The following is a 26,361-nucleotide window of genomic DNA, read 5'->3' on the forward strand; positions in this document are numbered from 1 at the left end:
ATAGTGCCCACCTCTTGTACTCGGTGCCCTAGCATTTATGTTAATAACTTGAATGAAAAGACATTGTCACAATCTAGTTTGCTGGTAGGAACATGAGTCATGAGGAGGCCGTAGGGGGTCTGAGAAGTAGTATGATTGATTAATACAAGGCAAGAATGAGGGGTGTCAGAGTTAACTTTCTTTTTATACACAGTGCTGGGTATGTGGAATGCCCTGCCAGGGGTCGTGATAACAAATTTCACGACACATGCCAGTGATAATAAACACAATTCTGATTCTGATAGAGGCAGATACATTAAGGACATTCTAGAGACTCTCAGATAGGCACACAGCTGAAAGAAAAATAGAGGGTTACATAGGAGGGAAGGGTTGGCTCAATCTTAGTGAGGTTATAAGATTGCCAGAAGATTGTGGGCTGACGTGCCTTCACTGTGCTGTAATGTTCTATCTTTTGCAAGTGGGCAAAAGGGCGGCAGATGGAGTTTGGTTTTGAGAAAATGTGAGGTTCTTCATTTCAGTATTTAAAAAGAGAAAAAAAATGTTTTAAACAGAAACTACCAAACATTTGTAGAGCGAGAGAGGTTAGTATCCTGATTCAAAGAGCACAAATGAGAAATACAATTAGGAAGAAGATTTGGCTTTTATAGCTAGGAAACAGTGGTGAAATAGGAAGTCCTGTTGAGGGTTGCACGTGCTTTTGTTGTGATCTTGTTTAACAGTTTTGGTCTCTAAAAACTAAGGGAAGATTTGCATGGCCTGGAATTAATGTAGCACAGGTTACCAGACAGATGGGAGGAATACCCTTTTACCAGAGAATCTCATTGAGTTGTACACAGTTTACAAATGAATCTTCATCTCAAGGATAGTGCAGAGTCTTTAATATAGATCTAGGTGAGTAGTCTCGTACAAAGTGAATTTGATCTGAATCATTTTGTTCCCAAGGTTCAAGGGCTTTCTCAATTGAGGGATGAGGAGCCATTTTCTCTATTCCTGTAATACCTCATTTCACCTGCAGGTGGTGCAGAGGGGTCAATGTGCTGAAAGGTGCTCAGCAGTGCCACCTATTGTCAGGTGTATAGTAGTGCTGTGGAAGTAAGAAATCAATCTCATCCCAAACAAAAATAAGAAAAAAGAGACTAGATACTGGAAATCTGGAGCAATTCACAAAGGAGCTGGAGGGAAGGGTCTTGACCTGAAATGTTGACTGACCATTTCCCATCATAGATGCTGCCCGACCCACTGAGTTCCTCCACCTCCTCTGTGTCTTGGTCCAAAAGGTTTTTCCTCTCCAATTCTATTAACCCCCTGATCAAAATAGGCAGAAGGACAGTTTCGATTTTTTTCATTTTGCTATTCTCTAATAAAAACTAAATTCCGGCCAAACAAAGGTAATCATGAACTGCTAATGCATAGCTGTAACTATTACTCCACAAGGGACACGATACCGAAGGCAGATGAAGGCATTTGTGGATTGTTCTCATCTGGCGTTGTTGCACAGGGTGTGGAAGGTTTCAAAACTAATTCAGGAAATCTCACAAGGTGCTGCAGAAAGAAGGAAAAATAAGCATTACCAGGTAATAGAAACAGGAATTAAGCTCTGCTACTGTAAATTATTTCACTAATAGGGCATGGTTAGCTGGTTAGGCATTAGTACCATCAGTAATCACCCTCGGGAGGCTGAGGGTGAGAACTGCCACTGCCGCAGTCCTTCTGGGGAAGGTGCTGTTAGCCAGTAACCCTTAATCCCCATATAAGTCAAGAATCTATCAATCTCTGTCTTAAATACACCGAATGACTTGCCCTCAGTGGCAATGAATTCCACAGATTCACCACCCTAGGAGATTCCTCCTCATCACAGTTCTAAAGGGATGTCCCTTTAGACAACTGCACTGCTTGAAAGAGCGCTATATGAGGTCATTCTCACCCTTGGCTATTAAGCTCTACAACGAGTCAACCTGTCGCCAGGGAAGTGATGACCCCTTCCTGTTAGACTGTTTGTGGAAACTTATTTTTTTATTCTTTCTACTTCTCTTCTAATATTTATATCTGTGCCCTTGTAATGCTATTGTGACACTGTAATTTCCTTTGGAATCAATAAAGTATCTATCTAGCAATCTTTATTCTAAGACAGTGCTGTCAGTTCCTATTCTCTCCTATGAATGAAAACATCCTCTTCGTGTCCACCCGATACCAGCCTTTCAGTATTCTGTAGGGTTCAATGAGATCCCCCACCCACACCTTCTGTATACCATAGAGTACAAGCCCAGAGACATCAAATGTTGCTCATATGTTGTGCCGCTGTGATGTTGTGGCCTCTTTCACTGTTATTTATTATAACAGTCTCTTAAAGTGGTGGGAAGTGAAACAGAAATGGGACGGGAGGACTGCAGGGCCGAGGAGTTAAAGGGATGAGACAAGGGACAGAAAGTGAAAAGGGAGTACTGTGGAGCAGAGGGGTTAAAGAACCCAGCACCACTCACCTTGGGCTTGCTTCAGCACGAAAATTGATGTCAGATCCATGCAGTGGGCGCGGTGCTCGAAGTCCAGCCGCAGGCCATCGGTCAGGGTTGGTGACCTGCCTGAATTGGGAAGAGGAGAGAGGGAGAAGTTTGAGAGAGAGCAGGGGATTCCAGTGTCAAGAGCAGCAGATCATCACAGGGGTTAGTGCTGCAGCATCACCAGAACAGACCTCCAGTGATGTGCACATCTGGGGCCTGAACGTCCTCCCTGTGATTATGTCGGTCTACAGCTCTGCAATTCTGTGGGATTTTGGACAGAACAGTTGACATGTAGCTGTAATGCATCTGGATAGATGCTTTCTCTGGCGCATCTATATTTATAGTGTAATCAACTTTATAAACGTGGTTTGAAGTGTCTATAGTGCAGTTCACTGACTGGGGTAATAGATGCGAAGAGGTGTGGGGGTGCTAGCTAGAATGTTTGATCAGATAACTGTCTTGGGGGAAGAAACTTTTAAGATGCTGTGAAGATTTTTTTACAATTGGCATCTGTAGGTGGTGGAATCAGATACATCCACAATATCTGAAGCATTTAGACGCACACTTGGGTACAGTAGGAATTTAAGGTCACTGGAGCACGGGACTAGTATAGATGGATGCCTACTGGTTGTTGAGGATGTGATGGGCCAAATGGCCAATTTCCTTGTATGACTAGAAGTCAAATGTAAGGAGATGGCCACTGAGGCCATTAACTCTGGTTCCCATTCAATAAGACTATGGCTGATCCAGCCTCCAAGGTCAGCGTCAGTTTCCCGCTCTCTCAACGCCCAGACAGGTTTGGATTCCAACCAGTCCATGCTGCTGTTTCCTCTGTCTCACAGCACAAAAAAGACCCAGAATCCCACCATGCCGACTCATCCACAATAATCCCATTTACCAGACTAGGTCTGAAGTCACTTCTGTCTGTCTTGGCAAAGTAAGTGCTCGCACAGAACCTTCAAGCTTGTGAGAATCTCTACTACCCCCACTTCCTCAAGCAGTGCATTCCTAATTCCAGTCAGACTCTCTAGCTGAGGAAATACTTCCCCAGATCCCCTCTAAACCTCCAATCCTTTGCCTTAAACCTATAGTGTTATATGCTATACTATCTTCCTTTCTTCGCTTACCATAAAGCATCAGCCTCTTGAAGGTTTCCAGCCCTTCTTCCTGTACCTCCAGCAGCATAATGTAATCATCTCCATCCTTCACAAAGATCTCTGTCCTCTGCTCAGGACGTCCTTCCATGGAGAGATAGATAAAAAAAAATGTAAGCAGTAAACAATAGGTCCTAGAGGGGGACAGGACTCACTGCCCCACCCAGTCCCAGAGGGGAGAGGACAGTGTGAGATGCACTGCCCCACCCGATCCCAGAGGGGGAGAGGACAGTGTGTGACCCACTACCCCACCCCGTCCCAGAGGGGGGAGGACAGTGTGTGACCCACTACCCCAGCCGGTCCCAGAGGGAGAGAGGACAGTGTGTGACACTACCCGACCCAGTCCCAGAGGGGAGAGGACAGTGTGTGACCCACTACCCCACCCGGTCCCAGAGGGAGAGAGGACAGTGTGTCCAACACCCAGTCCCAGAGGGGAGAGGACAGTGTGTCCAACACCCAGTCCCAGAGGGGGAGAGGACAGTGTGTGACCCACTACCACACCCAGTCCCAGAGGGGGAGAGAACAATGGGTGACCCACTACCCCACCCGGTCCCAGAGGGGAGAGGACAGTGGGTGACCCACTACCCCACCCGGTCCCAGAGGGAGAGAGGACAGTGGGTGACCCACTACCCCACCCAGTCCCAGAGGGGGAGAGGACAGTGGGTGACCCACTACCCCACCCAGTCCCAGAGGGGGAGAGGACAGTGGGTGACCCACTACCCCACTACATGTATGGTATTTCTGGGATTTTGATGGGTGGGGGAAGGTCATTTTTGTCTTTTGGCAAGTGCCAGGACAAATTGAAAACCAGTTGCAGGAGATGCTGTGGAACAAGACTTACTGGGATCATGCTAATAAGCATGAGTTTTAAATAGAATTGGCAGACATTTTTCTCAGAAAGGATTACAAGGTAATAAAGCCCAGAATGACTTCAGGCACAGGTCAGCCCTAGATTGCAAGGTAGCTGTTTTAGATAACACCATCCAAACAAACGTGCAATTGGCTTTGCCCATTGAGGGTCATGTCCAATAACTTCACTCCTTTGAGTGGAGACTACATGTTGGTGTGCTCACCCTCGAGGATCATCTCCTGTGTCTGATTGCTGATGTAATAGGTCCACTGGCGAAATAGGCAGTTTGTTGTTCTGTGGGACAAGAACGTGACACGTTGTATGTTAACCATCTCACCTGGTCTGCTGAAGACCCACTGACTCTCCAACCCCTCAGCTGAATATAGACCAACTCCCGGCCCTGTCACTGAACCCAGGGCAAAACCAGACTCCACCCACTAAAAACTGTCCACCCCCCCCAACCCCACACACATAAACCCATCCCTATCCTGACCACACCCACTGTAAACTGATCACACCACAACCCGACCTCCTCAAACCTCTCCCCACCCAGACCACACCATCTCAGACCTGTCCCCACACCCACGGCACCCAGTCAAACCTCTCCCCATTCAGACCACATCAACCTCAACTGCAGGCACTCAGACCTGTCCTCACTCCTACCACACCCACTTGAACCTGTCCCCATTCCAACCCCACCCACTCAAACCAGGTCACACCCACTCAAACCTCTCCCCATCCTGACTGCACCAACTCAAACCTGGTCACACCCCAAATGCACGCACTCAAACCTGACTGCACCCACCCCAGCTGCACCCATTCAGACCCATCCCCACCCCGACCGCACCCACTCAGACCTGCCCCACCCTGACCGCACCCACTGAAACCAGGTCACACCCCAAGCCAAATTACTCAAAGTAGACCATCTTAACTCAAATCATGGAAGGATTGGGTGGGTTCTCATGTGGAATCTCAGTTACCAAGGGGTGAATTGCACACTGGAAGCTAATCAGCTGGTTCAGGGGGTTCACATGTTGAGTAATAAATATCCAGAATTGAATTACAGGCTGGGAATCTAATCTGGGATTTGGGGGCATCGACACAGAATAATGGATCCCCAGGAATGGGTTACAGGCTGGATTCTCGTCCAGTAGTTCATGTGGTTTATATATTGAATAATGAACAGTCAGGGGTGAGTTACAGGCTAGAATCTGATCCAGAGGTTCAAGGGCTTTCTATATGGAATAATGTATCTCTGGGAGTGGGATATGGAATTGGGCCATGAATGGTAGTGAGGGAGGAGGTGTAGCACTTGTCTTGCTGGCAAGGATAAGTACCAGGAGAGAGATCAGTAGGGAGGGATGAGCGATCAAGTGAGTCATGCAGGGAATGATCCCTGTGGAAAGCGGAGGGGTGGGGAAGAAAAGGTATGCTTGGTGTAGGGTCCCGTTGAAGATGGTGGAAGTTACAGAGAATTATGTGCTGGACATGGAGGCTTCTGGGGTGGTAGATGAGAACAAGAGGAACCCTATGTCTGTTGGGGTGAGGGCAGGTGTGTGCAAAATACAAGAGATGCTTGTGTGACTGTTTTGATGGTGGAGGAAGGGAAGCCCCTTTCTTTGAAGAAGGATGACAGCCTCACTCTGTGAGCAAATGTGGTGGAGATGGAGGTATTGAGAGAAGGGGTTGGCACTTCTCCAAGTGACAGCGGGATAGTCCAGGCAGCTGTGAGAATCAGTGGATTTATAAAAGACATCAGTAGATAAGCTGTCTTCAGAGATAAAGACAGAGGGATTAAGAAGGGGGAGGGAGGTGTTGGAAATGGACCGGGTAAATTTGAGAGCAGGGTGGAAGTTGGAGGCAAAGTTGTTGAAGTTGATGAGCTCAGCATGGGTGCAGGAAGCAGCACCAATACAGTCATTAATGTCGCGTAGGAAAAGTTGGGGAGTGATACCAGTATAGGGTTGGAACATAGAGTATTCCACGTGGTCGACAAAAAGGCAGACGTAGCTGGGACACACGAGTGCCCGTGGCTACGCCTTTTGTTTGAAGGAAGTGGGAGGAGTCGAAGGAGAAATCATTGAGAGTGAGGACCAGTTTTGCCAGATTGGTGGTGTCTGTTGTCCAGAAAGAAGCGGAGAGCTTTGAGGCCTTCCTGATGGGGATGAAGCTGTATAGGGACGGGTCATCCAAAGTGAAAATGAGACAGTCGGGGCCGGGGAACTCAAAATCTTTGAAAAGATCAAGAGCGTGTGAAGTGTCACAGATGTAGGTAGGAAGGGACTGAAACGGTGGCGGGGGGGGGTGATAAAACATAGTCAAAATATGCAGATGTAAGTTTGTGGAACTTTGTTAGGAGGTGCAGGGTAAGGTTGGTGGTAGTGAATGGGAGATCCTCAGAGTTACTAAGGTCGGTGCTGGTGTGGGAGTCGATGGCCTGGTGCTCCTTACTGGGGTAAGTAAGAGGAGGTGTCTGAGAGTTATCACCTAGCCTCAGCAAGGTAGAGGTCAGTCTGCCAGACTACAACAGAACCCCTTTATCTGTGGGTTTGGGAGTAGGTTACAGGCTACTGTAATATAATCTGAGCTTCAGGGTGGTTATCTATAGAATAATGAATCCTTGCAGGTGAGTTACAGGCTGGCATCTAATTCTGCACTTCAGAGGTATTTCTACAGAACAGTGGATCCTCAGAAATCAGTTATAGACTGAGGGTTTCATGCAATTTATATTTGAACTAATGGACATGAGATGATAGGTCACACATAGAGACCCTCCTTCAGCTCCATTGGAAGGTTGGAGGGGGTTAGGGTTCAAGCTGATGCACTTGGTGAGGAACGCACTCGCTAAGGCGGAACTCTCCCTGCAGTAGAAGCTTCCCTTCGGCTTTCATGGGCGTGAGGAGGAAGACGGCACTGTCCATCGCCCCGAATTTCAGCAGTGAACTGTCGGAATCCGCAGCTATCATAATGAAGTACCACTTGCCGGAGTACTGCAGGAGGAGGAGAAGGATGGCATCAGTGACTGGATGTGGAACAGCCTCGCCCAGCACCCCATGCAACTAGCTCTCCCCTGCTAACCAAGTGCTCGACTCACAGAGCCATACAGCACATTAACAGGCCCTGTAGCCCAGCTTGTCCATGCCGACCAGGGTCTCGCCCTGAGCTGGTTCCATTTGTCTATATTGTCCCATATCCCACCAAACCTTCCTATCCATGTACCTGTCCCAATTCTAATTGCACTAATCTCCACCAGCTCCTCCAGCAACTCCTCTATATATACCACACTCTGGGTGGAAAAACCTACCTCTTTATGTCCCCGTTAAACTTTCCCATCTCAGATTAAGCCTGGTTACAGGGTTCCCTAGCCTGGGGTAAAGACTGACCCCTCATGATCTTATATATATCTCTAGAAAAGCCACCTTTCAGCCTCCTTCACTCCACAGAAAACAGTCCCATTCTATTCACTCTGCTTGTAACTAAAGCCATCCAATCCCTCGTGAATCTTTTCTGCACCCTTAACCCTATCCTTCCTGTGATACGGTGACCGGAACTGCACCCAATATTCCAGCAGCAGTCTCACCACCATCCAACACAGCTTTATCATTGGCCGCCCAGCTCTTGTACTCAATGCCCCACCTAATGAAGGCAGACATGTCACACCTCCCCACTGTGTTCATAAAGAGCTTCTCGTTGCAATAGTTGGAGCAGCAACAGGTTCACTAAATGCCTGAGCTGGATGGACAGTGAGAAGTCTGAAGGTCACCCATCTACTTCCATTTAGGATGCTGTCAATCGGAAGCTGGTTGTGCATTTCTGACAAGCTCAAACCTACGGTATGCAAACGTCTATAGATGCGTCGGGAGAGCATCTTAAATGGTTGCATCATGGCCTGGTATGGGAACACCAACGTCCAGGAGCCAAAGTAGGTCCCCACACAGAGCAGATTTACAAGGAGAATCAGAATCAGGTCTAATTTCACTGGTATATGTTAGGAAATTTGTTGTTTTGCGGTAGCAGTACATTGTAATAACTATAAATCACAATCAGTATATTTAAGTTAAAGATGTTTCTAACTTTATAACTTATGTAACTGCTAACTTAATTTATGTATAAATGAAATAAATAATGCAAAAGGAGAGGAATAAAACAGTGAAATTGTGTTCATAGGTTCATTATCCATTAAGAAATCTAATGGCAGAAGGGAAGAAGTTGTTCCTGAAATGTTGAGTGTGAGTCTTCAGGACTGCATCCGTTATCAAAGAACCCCCACCATCCAGGCTTTGATCTCTTCTTACTACTACCGCTGGACAGGAGTTACAGAACCCTTAGGTCCCACAACACCAGGATCAGGAACAGTTATTACCCCACAACTGTCAGGCTCCTGAACCAGCGTGGATGACTTGACTCGCCTCAGCTCTGAACCGATTCCACAACCTACAGACTCACTCTCAAAGCTCTGCAACTCATGTTCTCTATATCATTTATTTATTGTAATTTGCACAGTGGCTGTTTGTCAGGCTTTATGTATAGTTTTTCCATAAACTCTCTATTTTTCTTTGTTACTGTAAATGCCTGCCTCAGTGTAGTATACAGTGACATATAAACACTTCAAAGTTTGAGACTTACAGGCTGAAACCTACAAGTACATAATTCATCTAATGGCCACTTCCACCAAATTTCAGAGCTCTGAAGTGTTTTATTTCTCCAGTTCAAATCACTTGATTGTTATATCACAAACTTGTTCCCATTGAACCAATTGAAAAGACTTAAACAATGCTGCTTTTCAAAGACCTGGGTTTGCAAGAAGGCCTCCAAATGTGTTTCCTACCCTTCATTGTACTGAATAAAAACTAAGTGATATCGGTTGTATTAAGGGATACTCTACTGTGCTATAAGTTTGTTTAAAATTTCCAGTATTCATTTTTAAAAATTTTCATAAGAGGCCGTTCAGTTTAAATTGGCATCGTGTTCAGTACAGACATAGTGGGCCAAAAGGCCGGTTCCTGAGCTGCACTGTTCTATGTTCTGCTCACTTTTGTACTGGTGGCGATTTACACAACACCAGTTATCACAACTACATGCCCATACATCCTTGTGATGTGGAAGGAAAACCAGATGGCCACAAGGAGAACATGCAAACGCTACACAGGCAGCGCCAGCATTCAGGATCGAAACCAGGTCTCTGGATCTGTGGAGCAGCCACTGACTGTGTCCCTGTGCTGCCTCCAACAGCCAGAAAGATAGTGGCATTAGTTATGGATGAACTCAGTGAACCGCCGTATGGGGAGAGAAATGTAAAAGTTCACCACTCTCTGGGTGAAGAAATGTCTCCTCATTTCAGTCTTGAAGGGAGTATCTTTATGGCTTTCTAAATCTTGTACTCAATACAAAACCAGGACTGGTGAACCATTTTGAGAACATTTGCCAAAATTAGTGAAAGTCTTCTAAAAATTGTCTTGCATGCCATGGTAATTTTGAACTGAGATTATCATTGATTATTGAATTAGTAACAAAATTATGGACTTTTTATGGAAAGAAATTATTCCTCTTGCTTATTTAAATGCATACAAGGTGTTAGGATAGGCTGTATGCTGATGGTAGCACTCGTTACCTCAAGTGTCTGTTTAACATTGGCCTTTGGTGGTATGTAAATTGTGTTCAGTATCACGAAGGAGAACATTCTTGGTATGTAGAATAGTCAGCACTTAATCATGAAAAAGTGACAAGACTGCTGCATATGAACACCACAAAGAGTTCATCGTGAAACACAGACCTCCACCTTTTACCTTCTCTGAATCAGCATCGAGAAGCCCTTGGGTCTGATCACTGAATCTGGCGTGTCTTGAGATAGCCATGACTCCATGAAACACAGAATGCATCAATTTCTCATTTCTCTCCAATACAACAATCTTGCCCTTAGATCCTCAATCTTCCAGCAACGGTACATTGATACTGTGCAGATGAAGTTTCATTCTAATCATTTTAGTCTGGCTATGAGTCCTCTCCTCCTTTCTCTCTTTCATCTATGATGATGTGGCTTTGTTTGTTTGTAGGTGCCGTACCTGCATTCTTGAGAGTGAAGTCAACTGGGTCATCGTAGGAAGGTTATGGAAGATTTAGAGAGGGTGCAGAGGTGATTTACCAGAATGCTGTCTAGATTTAAGAGCATGTTTTATGAGGTAAGTTTAAGTGAACTAGGGATCTTCTCTTTGGAGCAAAGGAGGATGAGAGGTGACTTGATAGAGCTGTATAAAAAGATAAGAGGACGCATAGAGTGGGCAGCCAACGCCTTTCACTCAGGGGGCAAAATTTTTAGGTGATTGGAGGAAAGCTTAGGGGGATTGTCAGAGGCAGTTATTTTACAGGAAGAGTTGTACGTGCACGGAATGCCCTGCCAGGGGTGGTGGTAGAGGCAGATTACGGTCATTTACGAGGCTCAGCTACACACATGGATGAAAGAAAAATGGAGGTAATTTCTCTTTGTACTACTTCACTTTATATTTCTATAGTTTGCACTATTCTGCTTTGTGCTTTTGACTATAATTGTTATTACCTGTTTACTCTGTGTTTCACGTGAGCAAGTAATTTCATTGCACTCTGGTGTATACGACAATTAATTAATCTAAAATCTTGGTGTAAGTGAGTGGTTGCCAACATGAACCCCAAGGTGTGTCTTTCTCTCTGACACTTTCTATATGCAGATAACAAATTCGCATATGGAGAGGAGGTCTGAAATTGTCCAATTGGTGCAGAAACCACAACCTCAACGTCAAGAAGACAAAAGAAATAATAATTGACTTCAGGAGGTTTAGATGTCCTGAACAAGCCCCATTATATAAATTGTGAGGTAGTGGTAAGGGTCTTCAGTTTCAGGTTTTTGGGGATGAAAATCACTGAGGAGCCTTCTTGGCTCGATAGTAGGGAAGGCCCAGCAGCAACTATACTAACTGAGGTGCTTAAGGAGAACTAATCTGCCCCAAAAATTGTTGGCCAACTCTTATCAATGTGCAATAGAGAACATACTGACATATGGAATGACAGTGTGGTACTCTAGCTTCGACAAGACAGATCACAAAGCACTCCAGCAGGTGATTCAGATGGCTCAGAACATCATGGGGACTCAACTACCAGATCTGGAGACTACCTACGACTCTCAATACTTGTTCCATCATTAAAGATCTATCCCATCGCAGACACTGTCTGTTTAATCTCCTGCCATCTGGTAGAAGATACAGAAACAGCTTAGCCAAGGCAATGAGACTGAAAAATAGCTTCTTCCCGAGAGCTGTTGTGTAGCTAAATAATGCTTGCCAATGGCCTCTGTGAGATATAGACTATCGAAGTTACTTGTTGCATGTTAATATGAGAATTTTTTAAAAATTAGGCTGTAGCGCATGCATTGTAAATACAAGTTTTGCACGGGCTGGAGTAACACAGAAATCTCGTTGTCTTGAGCAATGACAATAAAGTTCTATTCTATTGTCCAGTTTAGTTTCAAACCTTCACACCGATGTGTTACTGTAGGACAGACACTCACTACCTTCAATAATGGTTTGAAGCTTTATGGCTGAGCTTACAAGCATACAGGAGAATCCATAAATGATATTAAAATAGAGAAGAGGGGGTGTGGGATGAATGGACAAATGAAGCTCCCCTAATTGCAATTTCCTTCACCAAGCACCAACCTCTGCCGACCAGCAGAAGGCATAATCTGCTTCAATTGAGAGTTCTGCTGCCCAGTCCTCGGACTGAACTGCAACTGCTGCACACAAGCAGCACTTCATTCGGAAGGCAGGGAACACTTATTTGTGAGGTGAAAGTCCAGTAAATATAGAAGCGCACTAAATAATCAGTTAAAATTGGAGGCAAAAAGGTGAAACATGAAAAACAGGAAACAGTTTTGTTTCACTTTTGTGGGACAAAAGTTTTATAGTTCATGCAATTAATTAAATTCAAGTCCCTAAGTTGTCAGTGGTCATAGTTCAGGGGTTTGGGGGGGTTTATATATAGAATATTGGATACAGAGAGTGAGTTACGGGCTAGAATCTAATCAAGGGGTTCAGGGGATTATGAAGGGGATGGTGGAGTCCCGTGAGTGAATTGAAAGCTGGGGTCTCTATGTAATCCCTCTGAACCCCTTGATTAGATCGCAAACTGAGTATCCATAAATCTACATATAAACCCTCTGAACCCCTTTGGCTGGAATCCAACAGGTACACATGCCCAGGGATATATTGACCAAAAGACATTGTAGGAGAATTAGGCCATTCAGCCCATTGAGTCTGCTCTGCCGATGGCCGATCATGGCCGATCCCAGATCCCGCTCAACCCCATACATCTGCCTTCTTGCCCTATACTTTCATGCCCTGACCGATCAGGAAACAATCAACTTCTGCCTTGAATATACCCAGTGACTTGGCTTCCACTGCAGTCTGTGGCAGAGCAATCCACAGATTCACTACTCTCTGGCTAAAATAATTCCTCCATAACTCTGTTCTAAAAAGTCAACTTTGAGACTGTGCCCTCTAGTTCTGCATACACCCACCACAGGAAATATCTTGTCCACATCGACCCTGTCTGGTCCTTTCAACATTCAGTAGGTTTCAATGAGATCTCCACGCATTCTTCTAAATTCCAGTGAGTACAGGCCCAAAGCTGCCAAATGCTCCTCATGTGTTAACCCCTTCATTCCCTGAATCATACTCGTGAACATCCTTTGGACTCCCTCCAATGACAGCACATCCTTTCTTAGATATGGGGCCCAAAACTGTTGACAGTACTCCAAGTGCGGCCTGACTAGTGTCTTATAAAGGCTCTCCGTTATCTCCTTGCTTTTATATTCTACTCCCCTTGAAATAATGTGAACATTGCATTTGCCTTCTTTACCACAGACTCAACCTGTAAATTAACTTTCTGGGAGTCTTGCACGAGGGCTCCTAAGTCCTTCTGCATCTCTGTAAATGCATTTTTTCCTCAGCACTACCCCCCCCCACCTATTTTCGTATCATCTACAAACTTTGCCATAAAGCCAACAGTTTAGCCTCTGTAATACAATTTAACTTTTTGCTCTGTCTGCATTTGCACCCAATCATTGGCTTGTTCTTCCTTACATTCATGTCACACCCATCATCTACTTGTAAGCCTGTTGGCTCATCCTCAGTTCTATCATCCTGGTTCCCATCCCTCTGCCGTTTTAGTTTAAACCACTCCCAACAGCTCCAGTAAATCTGCCCAAGGATATTGGTCCCCCTCGGATTCAAGTCCAATTCATTCCTTTTGTACAGGTCCCACCTGCCCAATTATCCAGAAATGTGAATCCTTGCCCCCTGCTCCAATTCTTTAGCCATGCATCTATCTGCCACCTCATTCTATTCCTATCCTCACTGTTGCGTGGCACAGGCAGCAATCCCAAAATTACTACCCTTGAGGTCCTGCTTTTCAGCTTCCTTCCTAACTCCCCGTATTCTTTTTTCAGGACCTCATCCCTTTTTCTACCTATGTCATTGGTACAAACATGTGCCACAACTTCTGGCTGCTTACCCTCCCTTTTAAGGATTTTGCAGTTGCATTCAGAAACATCCTGGATCCTGGCACCTGGGAGTCAAACTACCATCTGTGTATCCTTTTTGCAACCACAGAATGGCCTATCTCTACCCTTGACTATAGAGTCCCCTATTGCTGCTGCCATCCTCTTCATTTCCCTACCCTTCTCAGCCACAGGGCCAGACTCAGTGCCAGAGGCACGGCCGCTGTTGCTTCCCCCAGGTAGGCCCCCCCCCCGGTACACAAAATGGAGTACTTATTGTTGAGGGAGACAGCCACAGGGGTGTTCTCCACTATCTGATATTCTCCCTTCCCTCTCCGGACAGTCACCCATTTATTTGTCTGCTGAAGCCTTGGGGTGACTGCCTCCCTGTAGCTCCCATCTATCACCGCTTCACTTTCCCTGATAAGTTGAAGGTCATTGAGCTGCAGCTCCAGTTCCCTGACACGGTCATTGGGGAGGCTGGAAGTCTCCTGGAAATCTCACATCTACACCCCGAACAGAACATTGGCTCTGTAGCTATAACCCTATTCTCTCAAGATTTAAATAAGAAATAAGGAATGAACTTACCTACTTACCTTGCCTCCGCCTGTTCTGGCTAAAGCCCTGTTGAGCCAAAGCCTTACTACTCTGACAACAACCGCTCCGCTAGGCGGTACCTCTCTTTCATAGAGACTGGGTTTTTAAAGCTCTTCGCTGGACCTGTGTGGGAATGCTCCTGTTACGTCTGCACAGTACTCCAATCAGCAACTGGAGTATTGTATTTATAAACCTCATGAACTCCTTGATTAGATCCTTGCCTGTAAATTATGCCCAGTATCCAAACAGCGGCCAATCGGCCATCCAAAGCGTGAGAAGACATAGCTCACTCAAGTTTGCTGATTGAGTACATAAGGCAGCGATTTGTGGCAATTGGTGCTTTAAGAAGCGGCCAGTCCACAATCCGGATTGATTGGCAGGAAGAAATTAAGATAAGGCGGGGTTAGCAGAACAGCCAGTGTTGGAGTGGACAGTGTAAGAGTGAGGATTCTGAGGCTTCAGCGCCGGGAGGCTTGAGTGAGAGAAGCCAAAAAATCTGCAGGTAGATTCTCCCCCCAGTTTATTTATTGCTTTCCTTCTTTATATTTGCACAGTTAGAACAGTAGAAATGCCAGGCAGGAAAGCTGAATGCTCCTTCTGTAGGATGTGGGAAGGCAGGGAGATCTCCAGCGTCCCTGATAACTTCACCTGTGACAAGTGCATCCGGCTGCAGCTTCTAACAATCCGCGATAAGGAGTTGGAGCTGGGGCTGGATGAACTCCAGACCATTCAGGAGGCTGAGGGGTGATAGATAGGACATATAGAGAGATAGTTACACCCAAGGTGCAGGACACAGGAATCTGGGTGACAGTCAGGAAGGGGAAAGGGGTTAAACAGGCAGTGCAGAGTACCCCTGTGGCCATCCCCCTCAACAACAGATACACCACTTTGCATACTATTGGGGGTGAGGGGGATGACCTAGCAGCAGAAAGTGACTGCGTTCAAGTCGCTGGCACTTGGTCTGGCTCTGTGACTCAGGAAGGGGAAGAAGAGGCACGCTGTGGTGATGGGAGATTCATTAGTTAGAAGAACAGAAGGAGGTTCTGTGGACGAGAATAAGATTCCCAGATGGTATGTTGCCTCCCGGATGCCAGGGCATCTCAGATCAAGTCCTCAGCATTCTTAAGTGGGAGGGAGAGCAGCCAGAGTTGGGGGTCCACATCGGTACCAGTGACATGGGTGGAAGCGGGTGACGATGTCCTGCAAAGTAAGTTCAGGGAGATAGGTGCTAAATTAACGGACAGGACCTCCAAGGTTGTGATCTCAGGATTGCTAGCCCTGCCATGTGCTTTTGAGGCCAGACATGGAAAGATAATACAGCTTAACCCATGGCTAAGGAGGTGGTGTGGGGGGGGGGGTGCCGATTCAGATTTTTGGATCATTGGGCTCTCTTCTAGGAAAGGTGGGACCTGTACAGAAGAGACTTTTGCACCTAAACTCGAGGCGGACATACATTCGAGCAGGACGGATGCATGGGGGGGGGGGTGTAAATTAGAGTTGCAGGGGTAGGGGAACCAGAGAGCCAGAACAGATAGTGGAATGGTTGTGCAGACAGATGTTAAGACTTCAGGCAAAGTCAGGAATCAAAGGCTGAGCGTGGTGCAACTAACACCCTGAACTGTGTCTATTTCAATGTAATAGGTATGGTAGGAAAGGATGAGCTCAGGGCATGGATCAACACCTGGGGTTATGATATTGTGGCCATTAGTCGGACTTGGTGGCAGGACTGGCTGCTCAACATTCTGGAGTTCCACTGAGTTAGATGCAACAGAGCAGAGGGATTAAAGTGGGAAGGGTGGTGTTACAAGTCAGGGAAAGTGTCATGGCAGTATTCAGTCAGGACAGACTGGAGAACTCGTCTAGTGAGGTGTTATGGGTGGAACTGAGAAATAAGGAAGGTATGACCGCCATAATGGGATTATATTATAGACCTCACCCAACAGTCCACAGGATTTAGGGGAACAAATTTGTAGAGAGATCGTAGACTGTTGCAAGAAACATAAAGTTGTTATAGTAGGGATTTTACCTTTCCACATATTGACTGGGAATCTCAACTGTAAAAGGGCTGGATGGGAAAGGGTGTTCAAGGAAGTTTCCTTAATCAGTAATAGAAGTTCCTATGAGAGTGTGTGCAATACTTGATCTCCTGTTAGGGAATAAGACAGGGCAGGGACAGACATTTGTGTAGGAGAATACTTTGCATCTAGTAATCATTATTCCTTTAGTTTCAAAGTAAAAATGGAAAAAGATAGGTCTGGTCCGCAGGCTGAGACTCTAAATTGGAGAAAGGCCGATTCTTGTGGTATCAGCAATGAGCTGGCAAGTGTGGATTGGGACAGGCTGTTTTCTGGCAATGGTGTGCTTGGTAAGTGGGAAGCCATCAAACATTGAATTTTGAGAGTACAAAGCTTGTATGTGCCTGTAAGAATAAAAGGTAAAGATAACAGGTTACAGAACCTTAGTTTTCAAGAGATATTGAGAGAGACCTTGTTTTAAAAAAATGTGCATAGCAGGTAAAGACAGAATAAATGAGGTACGTGTGGAGCACAGAAATGCAACAGAACACTTAAGAAAGAAATAAAGAGGGCTGAAAAGAGGCATGATATTGCACTAGCAGACAAGGGATTCTACAAATAACTTAAGAATAAAAGGATTACAAGGGACAAAATTGGTCCTCTGAAGATCAGAGTTGTAATCTATGCATGGAGCCAAAAAAGATGGGGGAGATCTTAAATCACAACAAGAGAGTATCTGCAGATGCAGGAAATCCAAGCAACACACACAATGCTGGAGAGATCTTAAAGGGATTTTTTGTATCTGTAATTACTCAGGTGTTGGAATCAGAGGCCATAGAATTGAGGCAAAACAACAGCGAGGTCACGGACCAAATACAGATTACAGATGAAGAGGCCTTTGCTGTCTTGGGGTAAATTAGGGCAGATAAATCCCCCAAGGTGTTCCCTTGGATACTGTGGAAGGCTTGTGCAGAAATTTCAGTGGCCCTAGCAGAGATAGTTAGATCATCTTTAGCTATGGATGAGATGCCAGTAGATTGAGGGATAGCTAATGTTGTTCTGCTGTTTAAGAAAGGCTCTAAAAATAAACCAGTAAATTATAGGCTGGTGAGTCTGACATCAGTAGTGGGAAAGTAATGGAAGGTATTCTACGGGACTGGATATATGAGTATTTGGATAGTCATGGACTGATTAGGGATAGTTATGGCTTTGTGCATGGTAGGTCGTACTTAACCAATCTTACAGAGATTTTCAATGAAGTCAGCAAGAAAGTTAATGAAGGCAAGGCAGTGGATGTTGTCTACACTTGACAAGGTCCTTCATGAGAGATTGGTAAAGGAGGTTCAGTCGTTTGGCACTCAAGATGTGGTGGTAAATGGGATTAGACATTGGCTTTATGGAAGAAGCCAGAGTGTAGTAATAGATGATTGCCTCTCTGACTGGAGGCCTGTGACTAGTACTGTGCTGCAGGGATCAAAGCTGGGTCTGCTTTTGTTTGTCATCTATATCCTCTGGTGCCACGATGAGGCCACCCTCAGGGTGGAGGAGCAACACATATTCTGCCTTGGTACCTGCCAACCTGGGGCATGAATGAATGTTGATTTCTCCTTCCAGTGAAGAAATTACCCCCCCACCTCTATTCCCCACTCTGACATTTCACTTCTTCTCACCTACCTGTTCCTTCCTCCAGGTCCCGTCCTCCTTTCTCTTTTTGTCCACTCTCCTCGCCAATCAAATTCTTTCTTCTCCAGCCCTTGACCTTTCCCACCCACCTGGCTTCACCTATCACCTTCTATCTAGCCTCTTTCGCCTCCCCAAACCTTTTTATTTAGTTATCTTCCCCCTCCCTTTGCCATCCTGAGGAAGGGTCTCAGCCCAAAACACCCATTGTTTCCTCTTTTCCATAGATGCTCTCTGACGTGCTGAGTTCCTCCAGCACGTTGTGTGTGTTGGTTTGGATTTCCACCATCTGCAGAATCTCTTGTGTTTGTGATCTATATCAATGATTTGGATGATAATGTGGTTAACTGGATCAGCAAATCTGCAGATGACACCAAGATTGGAGGTATGTGGAGAGCGAGCAGGACTACCAGAGCTTGCAGCAGGATCTGGAACTGTTGGAAAAATTGGTTGAAAAATGGCAGATGGAATTTAATGCAGACAAGTGCAAGGTGTTGCATTTTGGTAGGACCAACTAGGCTAGGGTTTACACAGTGAATGGTAGGGCATTGTGGTGGAACAAAGTGATCAGGGAATACATGTCCATAATTAATTGAAAGTGGCATCACAGATAGATAGGGTCATAAAGAAAGTTTTTGGCACCTTGGCCTCCAAAAAAATCAAAGTATTAAGTACAGGAGATGGGACGTTATGTTGAAGTTGTATAAGACATTGGTGAGGCCCAACTTGGAGAAATGTGTGCAGTTTTGGTCACCACTCTACAGAAAAGATATAAATAAGATTGAAAGAGTACAGAGGATATTTACAAGGATGTTGCTGGGTCTGCAGGACCTGATTTATAAGGAAGGATTGAATAGGTTAGGACTTTTTTCCTTGGAACATAGAAAATTGAGGAGTGATTTGACAGAGGTACACAAAATTATAAGGGCTTTTTCCACTGAGGTTGGGTTAGACTTCAATTCGAGGTCGAGTTAAGGGTGAAAGGTGAAAAGGAACATTGGAGGAAACTTCTTCAGTCAGAGGGTGGTGAGTGTGTGGAATGAGCTGCCAGCACAAGTGGTGCATGCAAGCTAGATTTCAACACTGAAGAGAAATTTGTCTAGGTACATGGATGGCAGGGGTATAGAGGGTTATAGTCCAGGTGCAGGAAGTTTAAATGGTTTGGCAAAGACTGGCTGAGCTGAAGGGCCTGTTACTGTTCTGTATTTTTCTATAACTCTGTGAATCTAAACCCTTCACTTCGATTTCAGCCTTTAACCTATGCCTGGGGATCTATTATTCTAAAGTGAAGCCCCCTGCCCCCTCCGAACCTTTTGATGAGATTCTAGCCTGTAGCCCAGCCATTATTCTGTATATAAACACTGGATTAGGTTCCAGCTTGTAACCGTTATTCTACATATAAAGCTCTTGAACCTCAGTGGATTGGATTCCAGCCAGCAGTTCACTCCCACATATGTGGTCTTTTATAGGTAAACCATCTCCAAAATGCTTGATTAGCTGACATTCATGTAACATCCTGTGATATTTTAAAAAACGAAGAAAGGGTTTGTGTTTGGCTGGCTCTGTTTATTAGTAACCTATTGTAACTCTTACGGTAATCTGCAAGTTGGACTGAGTAGTAATGCACACAGCCAAAGACCTTGGGACAGACGGTTGATGATTATCCACGAGGGTAAGTCAGCTTCAGAGGCAGTGTGGGGCTGATAAACTAAAATGTTCCTGCTTTCTGCCAAGGTATCATCCAAAAGGAATGCACAGTATTTTGCTCAAGTCCCTTTTATCAATGAATTGAGAAGCAGATTTGCAGACAGTGGCATTCCTTTGAAGCTTTCTCACCTTTGTAACCTAGAGGGTTAGAGTCACTCTGTGAGTGAACATTGATAGCAATGATCAATTTTATTGGAAGGATTTGAAGGATAAACATTCCAGCACACTCTGGAATCTCAAACACAAGAGATTCTGCAGATGCTGGAAACCCAGAGCAGCACAACATGCTGGAGGAACTTGCTGGGTCGGCAGCATCTATGGAGGGGAATAAATAGTCGACATTTTGGGCCGAGACTCTTCATCAGGACCTGGGAATTTCCCCTTCTCTTAAAAAAAAACCCACTCTTCATCTGAAGTAAGTTAATTTCCTCAGTTTCTCCTGCACACCAGTTTATAGCAGGCTTTTAACCTGCCAATTTGAGTGGAAGGCACGATAGTGTAATGGTGCCCTACAGCACCAGTCGTCATTGTTTGGGGTTTTATTTCACCCCCGGCCTGCTGTCTATAAAGAGTTTGTACCTTCTCCCTCTGACCTTGGGATTCCCCCTCTGGTTTCCTCCCATATTCTAAAGATATAGTGAGTTGTGGGCATACTAAGTTGGCACCCGAAGGGTGGCGACATTTGTTGGCCCCCAGCACATCACAAGCGATGCATTTAAATTGGTGTGACATATAAAGGTAATCTTATCCATCTTAACCTCTATTACCCAGTTCTGAAACTGGAGGACCTGGGGGAAACCCACGCAGTAATAGGGAGAATATGGAAGGTCCACACACGGGTGGAGGTCGGGATCGAACCCAGGTCTCCGGCGCTGTGAGACAGTAGCTCTTCCAGCTGCACCACTGGGCAGCACCTGTATCATCGAGCTGCACAAATGTAGTTGGTCACTGAATCTCAGAGTGTGCCCAGTGTGTCCTCAGGCTTGGACATGTTGGGTTCTGCAGCCTGGAACTGCCAGGGGAAGGGGAGTTGAAGTGCGGTGTACTCTCTCCAGTCAGCTTGATGGCTGGTCTGAGTTACAGGGCAACTGATATGACATACCTCCCCGCTTCCAGTTCCACATTGTGGGATCAGGTGATATCGATATTGTTCTTCAGAACTCAAGAACGAGACTTAAATCTTGTAATCACCTTCTTCAAATCTGCTGCTCCTCTCTCTTCTCAGCCACCAGCAAAGGGTCTTGTCAGGGTCTTAACCCTGGGATCTGGTGAAACCACCATTCTCTCAAAGTACAACAGCAGCTCGTGCGCACGCACACACACACACGCACACACACACACACACACACACACACCCAATGGGTCAGGCAGCATCTGTGGAGGGAAATGGATGGTTGATGTTTAAGACTGAGACCCTTCATCTAGCCAGTCTGGACCTGAAATTTTGACTGTCCATTTCCCCACACAGGTACTGCCTTTTCCCCCCACCCAGTGAGCACCAGCAGCACCTTTGTTTTTGTTCCAGACTGGTAATTGATAATTGGTTTATTGTAGCAACATAGAAAAGTACAGGCTCTTTGGCTCATGATGTTCCGCCAACGTTTTAACCTACTCTCAGGTCAATCCAACCCTTTGCATCCACATTGCTCTCCATTTTCCAACATCCTGCCTCTGCCCCTCCCTCCACCCTCTTAACTCTGCAGTTTCTCCTCCCACTGCTACCCCCATCCCAACCGTTTTAACTTCTCGACCTCGCTGTTCTCCCCTCCCATTTCTGCCCCACTTCCCACCTCGTTATGGCTGTTCCAAAGTAAATCTCCAGGTAAACGAGGAGGCCACAACATTACAGGACCTCTTAACATATGAGGAGCATTTGATGTCTCTGGGCTTATTCTCCATGGTATTCAGAAGGATGGGTGGGGGAAGGGAATCCCATTGAAACCTATTGGATATTGAGAGGCCTGGATAGAGTGGAAATGAAGGAGATGTTTTCATTAGTAGGAGAGTCCAGGAATTGAGAGCACTGTCTTAGGACATCCCTTTAGAATGAAACAGGGAGGAACCTCTGCATGGTGAGTCTGGAATTTATTACACAAAGGTCAAGTCACGGTGTATTTAAGACAGAGATTGATGATTTATGAGGGGATTAAGGGTTGCTGGGAGAAGATGGGAGAATGGACTTAGAACTGTACAGCACAGTACAGGCCCACATTGCTGTACCAAAGTTTTAACCTACTCATGTTCAATCTAACCCTTCACTCCCACGTAGCCCACTATGTTTCTTTCATTCATGTGCCTATCTAAGAGCCTCTTAAATATCCCTAATGTATCTGACTCTACCACCAACCCCGGCAGTGCTTTCTACACCCACCATTCTCTGTGTAAAAAACTGCCTCTGTTACACTTTCCTCTAATCACCTTAAAATTGTGCCCCCTCATATCAGCCATTCTCTCCCCCACCCCTGGAAAATGTCTTCAGCTCTCCCGTTGATCTATACACCTCATTATCTATCAAGTCACCCCTCATCTCCTCCACTGCAAAAATAAAATCAACCTATCCTCATAAGACATGCTCTCCAATCCTGGTAAATCCCCTCTGCACCCTCTTGAAAGCTTCCACATCCTTTTTATAATGAGGCTACCAGAACTGAGCACAATATTCTGTCTGTGGTCTAACGAAGGTTTTATAGAGCTGCAACGTTAACTCACAGCTTTGAACTCAATCCTCTCGACTAATGAAGGGCAACACAACATACGTCTTCTTAACAACCCGATCAGCCTGTGTGGCAATTTTGATGGATCTATGGATGTGGTCTCCAAGAACTCTCTGTTTCTCCATGCTGCCAAGGATCCTGCCATTAACCATGCACTCTACTTCCAATTCAACTCTCCAAAGTGAATTGTTGGCAGAATTTCAGCTGGTGAAGAGAAGGCGTACAGGAGCGAGACAGATCAAGAACAACCTTGCACTCAATGTTAGTAAGACTAAAGAATCGATTGTGGACTTCAGAAGTGGTAAGGCGAGGGAACGTGCACCAGTCCTAATCAATGGTGGGCAATTTCAGGTTCCTGCGTGTCAGCGCCTCTATCCTAGCCCAACATAAAGATGCAGTTACAAAAAAAGGCACTACAGCAGCTTTGTTTCGTTTGGAGTTTGAAGAGATTTGGTATGCCACCAAACACATTTGCGAATTTCAGCAGATGCATTCTAAATGGCAGTGGGGTGGGGTGGGGGGCAGTGTACAGGATAGGAGTAAGCTGCAGAAAGTTGTACACTCAGTCAGATTCATCATGGGGCACCAGACACCTTCAACGAGCAATGCCCCAAAAATGTGGCATCCATTATTAAGGACCCCCATCACCCAGGACAGACTCTCTTCTCAGTGCTACCATCAGGGAGGAGGTATAGGAGGCTGAAGGCACACATTCAACAATTCAGGTACAGCTTCTTCCCCTCTGCCACCAGATGTCTGAAAGGGCATTGAACCCATGTACACTACCTCACTACTTTTTTTCTCTTTCTGCACTACTTACTCAATTTTTACTTTTTAAAATATCTATTTCTTACTGTAATTTGCGGTTTTTATTATTACGTATTGCAATGTACTGCTGCTGGATAAAAACCAATTTCATGACAGTGATATTAAACCTAATTCTTCACTTCGCTCTTTTCCAGGTTAAACTCTTTCTGCCACATCAGATTTTGTTTTGCGCACCACCCCTACAATCTTTTTAAAATGTAAGTACAGTATATCAAGGGAGTACAGAGCGAAAAGCAGTTGTAGAATGCAGAATGTAGTGCAACAGTTTCCAGAGAACGTGCAGTGCAGGCGGATAAATAAAGTGCAAGCAGTAAGGAGAACTGAGAGATCTTTATGGTACAAGAGGTCCGTTCAATCATCTGATCGCAGTAGAATGGAACGTTTCCCTGAGCTTAGTGGAACACATTTTTAAGATTCTGGCATCAATAGTCTTTTGTGTCTCCACAACAACAGCTTGCATATGTATAGCCCCCTGAATGCAGCAAGCACATTTTCAAATACCATTTTGGATGTGTTGGGGCAAGTGTCCAAAAACCTACGCGAAGAGGTGGACTTCAGTAAGAACTCAGAGCAAAAGAAATAGGAGTAGACCATTTGGTCCCTCATATCTGCTCTGTTATTTAGGAAATACCTGAGTGATCTCCAACTTCAGTACAACTTTCTCTATCAAATTCGATATTCCTTCCTTTGTTTAGTGTCTAAAAACCTATCCCTTTCTTTTCACTATATTTCGTGGCTGAGCCTCTGTGGTCGCCATGAGAAGGCTAAAAATCACTAGAGAAATTTGTTCTCCTCCCTGCCCCTAAATCACCATCCACTTATTTTGAGACTGTGATTCTCCAGGCCAAAGAAAACATCAACTCTGCTGCTATGCTGTCAAGTCCCATAGGAATTTTAAATGTTTCATTTGAAAAGCTGTTATTGATTCATACAGTACAGAAACAGGCCACTTGGCCCAACTCATCCATGCTGACAAAGCTAAGCTTGTCTTATTTGCCTGCATTTGGCCTGTATCCCTCTAAACCTTTCCTATCCATTTATTCAGGTGTGTTTTAAATGCTATTGTACCCACTTCAACTACTTTGTCCGGCAGCTCGTTCCATCCTCTGTATGAAGAGGTTGGCCCTCAGGTTCCTTTTAAATTTCTCCCCTCTCACCTTAAACCCATGCCCTCTAGTTTTAGGTCCCCTTTCCCTGGAATAAACACTGTGTGCATTCACCCATTCTATGCCCCTCATGATTCCCCCCTCGGTCTCCTGCATTCCAAGGAATAAAGTCCTGGCCTGCTGAACTTCTACTTTTTACTCAAACCCTCAGGTCCCGGCAACAGTCTCGCAAATCTTCTTTGTGCTCTTTCCGGCTTCGTGTAGTACAACCATCTTAAATGAGAGGAACAGACACAAAATGCTAGAGAAACTCAGCAGGCCAGGCAGCAGCTATGGAAAAGAGCACAGTCGACATTTTGGCCTGAGACCCTCCAGAGACCCGCTGAAGGGGCTTGGTCTGGAACGTTAACTGTACTCTTTTCCATAGATGCTACCCGGCCTGCTGAGTTCCTCCAGCATTTTGCGTGTGTTGCTTAGATTTCCAGCATCTGCAGATTTTCTCTTGTTTGTGATTAAATGCAAGAATTTGTCTTTACTTTCCCTGTAATCACGCTGTATGTTCCCCGTTTCACTCAACCTGCAGTTATCTTTCTCTCAATTAGTAAGACGTGTTGAAACATGGTATTGGCTATAGAGGGTATTAAAACTCTAATTTCTTTTTAAAAAAACACTGTGAATTGAGAAGACTTGCTTCCATTCAAATTATGCACACATTTACCAGCAAGACAGCGTCAAGCACACAAGGAGCATTCACTTTGCCTTCCTTGGGTGAAAGTGGGGGAAAGAGGAGTGAATTCATGAAAATAGCCAAGAATCCATCATCAAAACCCTTGACAATTGGAACCCAATTTCACATTCCAGTACTTACTAACACAAGCCAATGGCCACGTGACTGCTTTGTGGTCTAAGCGAAGACCTGTTCTTTTCCTTACCTGGGTCTTGTTGAGGCTTCCAGCAGTTACCTTGTCGTTGTAGTCACAGTTCCAGAAGACTTGCATTGTTATACCAACAAGATACAACAACCATGACCATAATCGTTGGTACATGGCTGCAAAATATCCCACTTCCCCGAATCAGGAATGTCTGAACAAATCCCAAGCGTTCAGCTGTCAGAGAGAAATGTCGAGCGTTGAAAACTCTGGAGGGGGATTACGTAACAGCGTTGCAATTATTAACTGCATTTCCCAATAAGTTTGAACCTTGGAATAAGATGGGGGAAGGGGTGGTTGAGGCAGGGGAGAATGTTGCTCAGAACATAAAGAAAATCTTCCGTCATATTTATGTTGCCATTTCCTGAGTTATGTCCTTCATAGTTTACATGCTGTTCTTCACTTCTTTGGAGATAAATGGGGGGAAGCTACTTTCATTTGCTAAAAGCAATATTATGTGAATGGTAGCAAAGGGGCTTATGGAATAATGTAGCAAGAAGTGTTTGGTGAGACTAGGCTTGTTTTCCTTTCTCGGAGGCGATGTTCCCTCTAATTTGTAATAACCAGTGTGCCCAAAAGTCCTGTGCTATGCAATGTTTTTGCCCAGAGACAACAATATGTGCGCACTGAATAATTTCTTCATTAAAAACAGTATAAATAAGCCAGTTCTAAAATCTGCAGACAAATCATCGCAAACTCCATGTTGTCAACACTGTCCCCATCAGGAACCGGTAAAGGAAATGTGATTGTGTACGAC

At 45.1% G+C, this 26,361-nt stretch overlaps 1 protein-coding gene across 1 annotated transcript; it reads right to left on the reverse strand.

Moving 5' to 3' along the window:
- Positions 1 to 885: 885 nt before the first annotated feature.
- On the reverse strand, positions 886 to 25,826 carry LOC134346635 (apolipoprotein M-like). Its single transcript, XM_063048097.1, has 6 exons — positions 25,608 to 25,826; positions 7,344 to 7,492; positions 4,726 to 4,796; positions 3,626 to 3,736; positions 2,481 to 2,579; positions 886 to 1,542 (listed from the first exon to the last, which is right to left on the reverse strand). The coding sequence occupies exons 1-6, from the start codon at positions 25,719 to 25,721 to the stop codon at positions 1,523 to 1,525; spliced, it is 564 nt and encodes a 187-aa protein (XP_062904167.1). The 5' UTR covers positions 25,722 to 25,826; the 3' UTR covers positions 886 to 1,522.
- Between the last annotated feature and the right edge of the window lie 535 nt (positions 25,827 to 26,361).

This window comes from Mobula hypostoma, chromosome 5, assembly GCF_963921235.1.
Source record: "Mobula hypostoma chromosome 5, sMobHyp1.1, whole genome shotgun sequence".
In the NCBI taxonomy this organism is placed as follows: domain Eukaryota; kingdom Metazoa; phylum Chordata; class Chondrichthyes; order Myliobatiformes; family Myliobatidae; genus Mobula; species Mobula hypostoma.

Excerpts from the sequence above, each read along its gene's own strand:
- LOC134346635 (XM_063048097.1), bottom strand. The coding sequence starts at position 25,721 with ATGTACCAACGATTATGGTCATGGTTGTTGTATCTTGTTGGTATAACA. Across the intron at positions 7,493-25,607 it reads GAAGCCTCAACAAGACCCAG|TACTCCGGCAAGTGGTACTT; the intron begins GTAAGGAAAAGA and ends CTCCTCCTGCAG. Across the intron at positions 4,797-7,343 it reads GGAGAGTTCCGCCTTAGCGA|AACAACAAACTGCCTATTTC; the intron begins GTGCGTTCCTCA and ends CTTGTCCCACAG.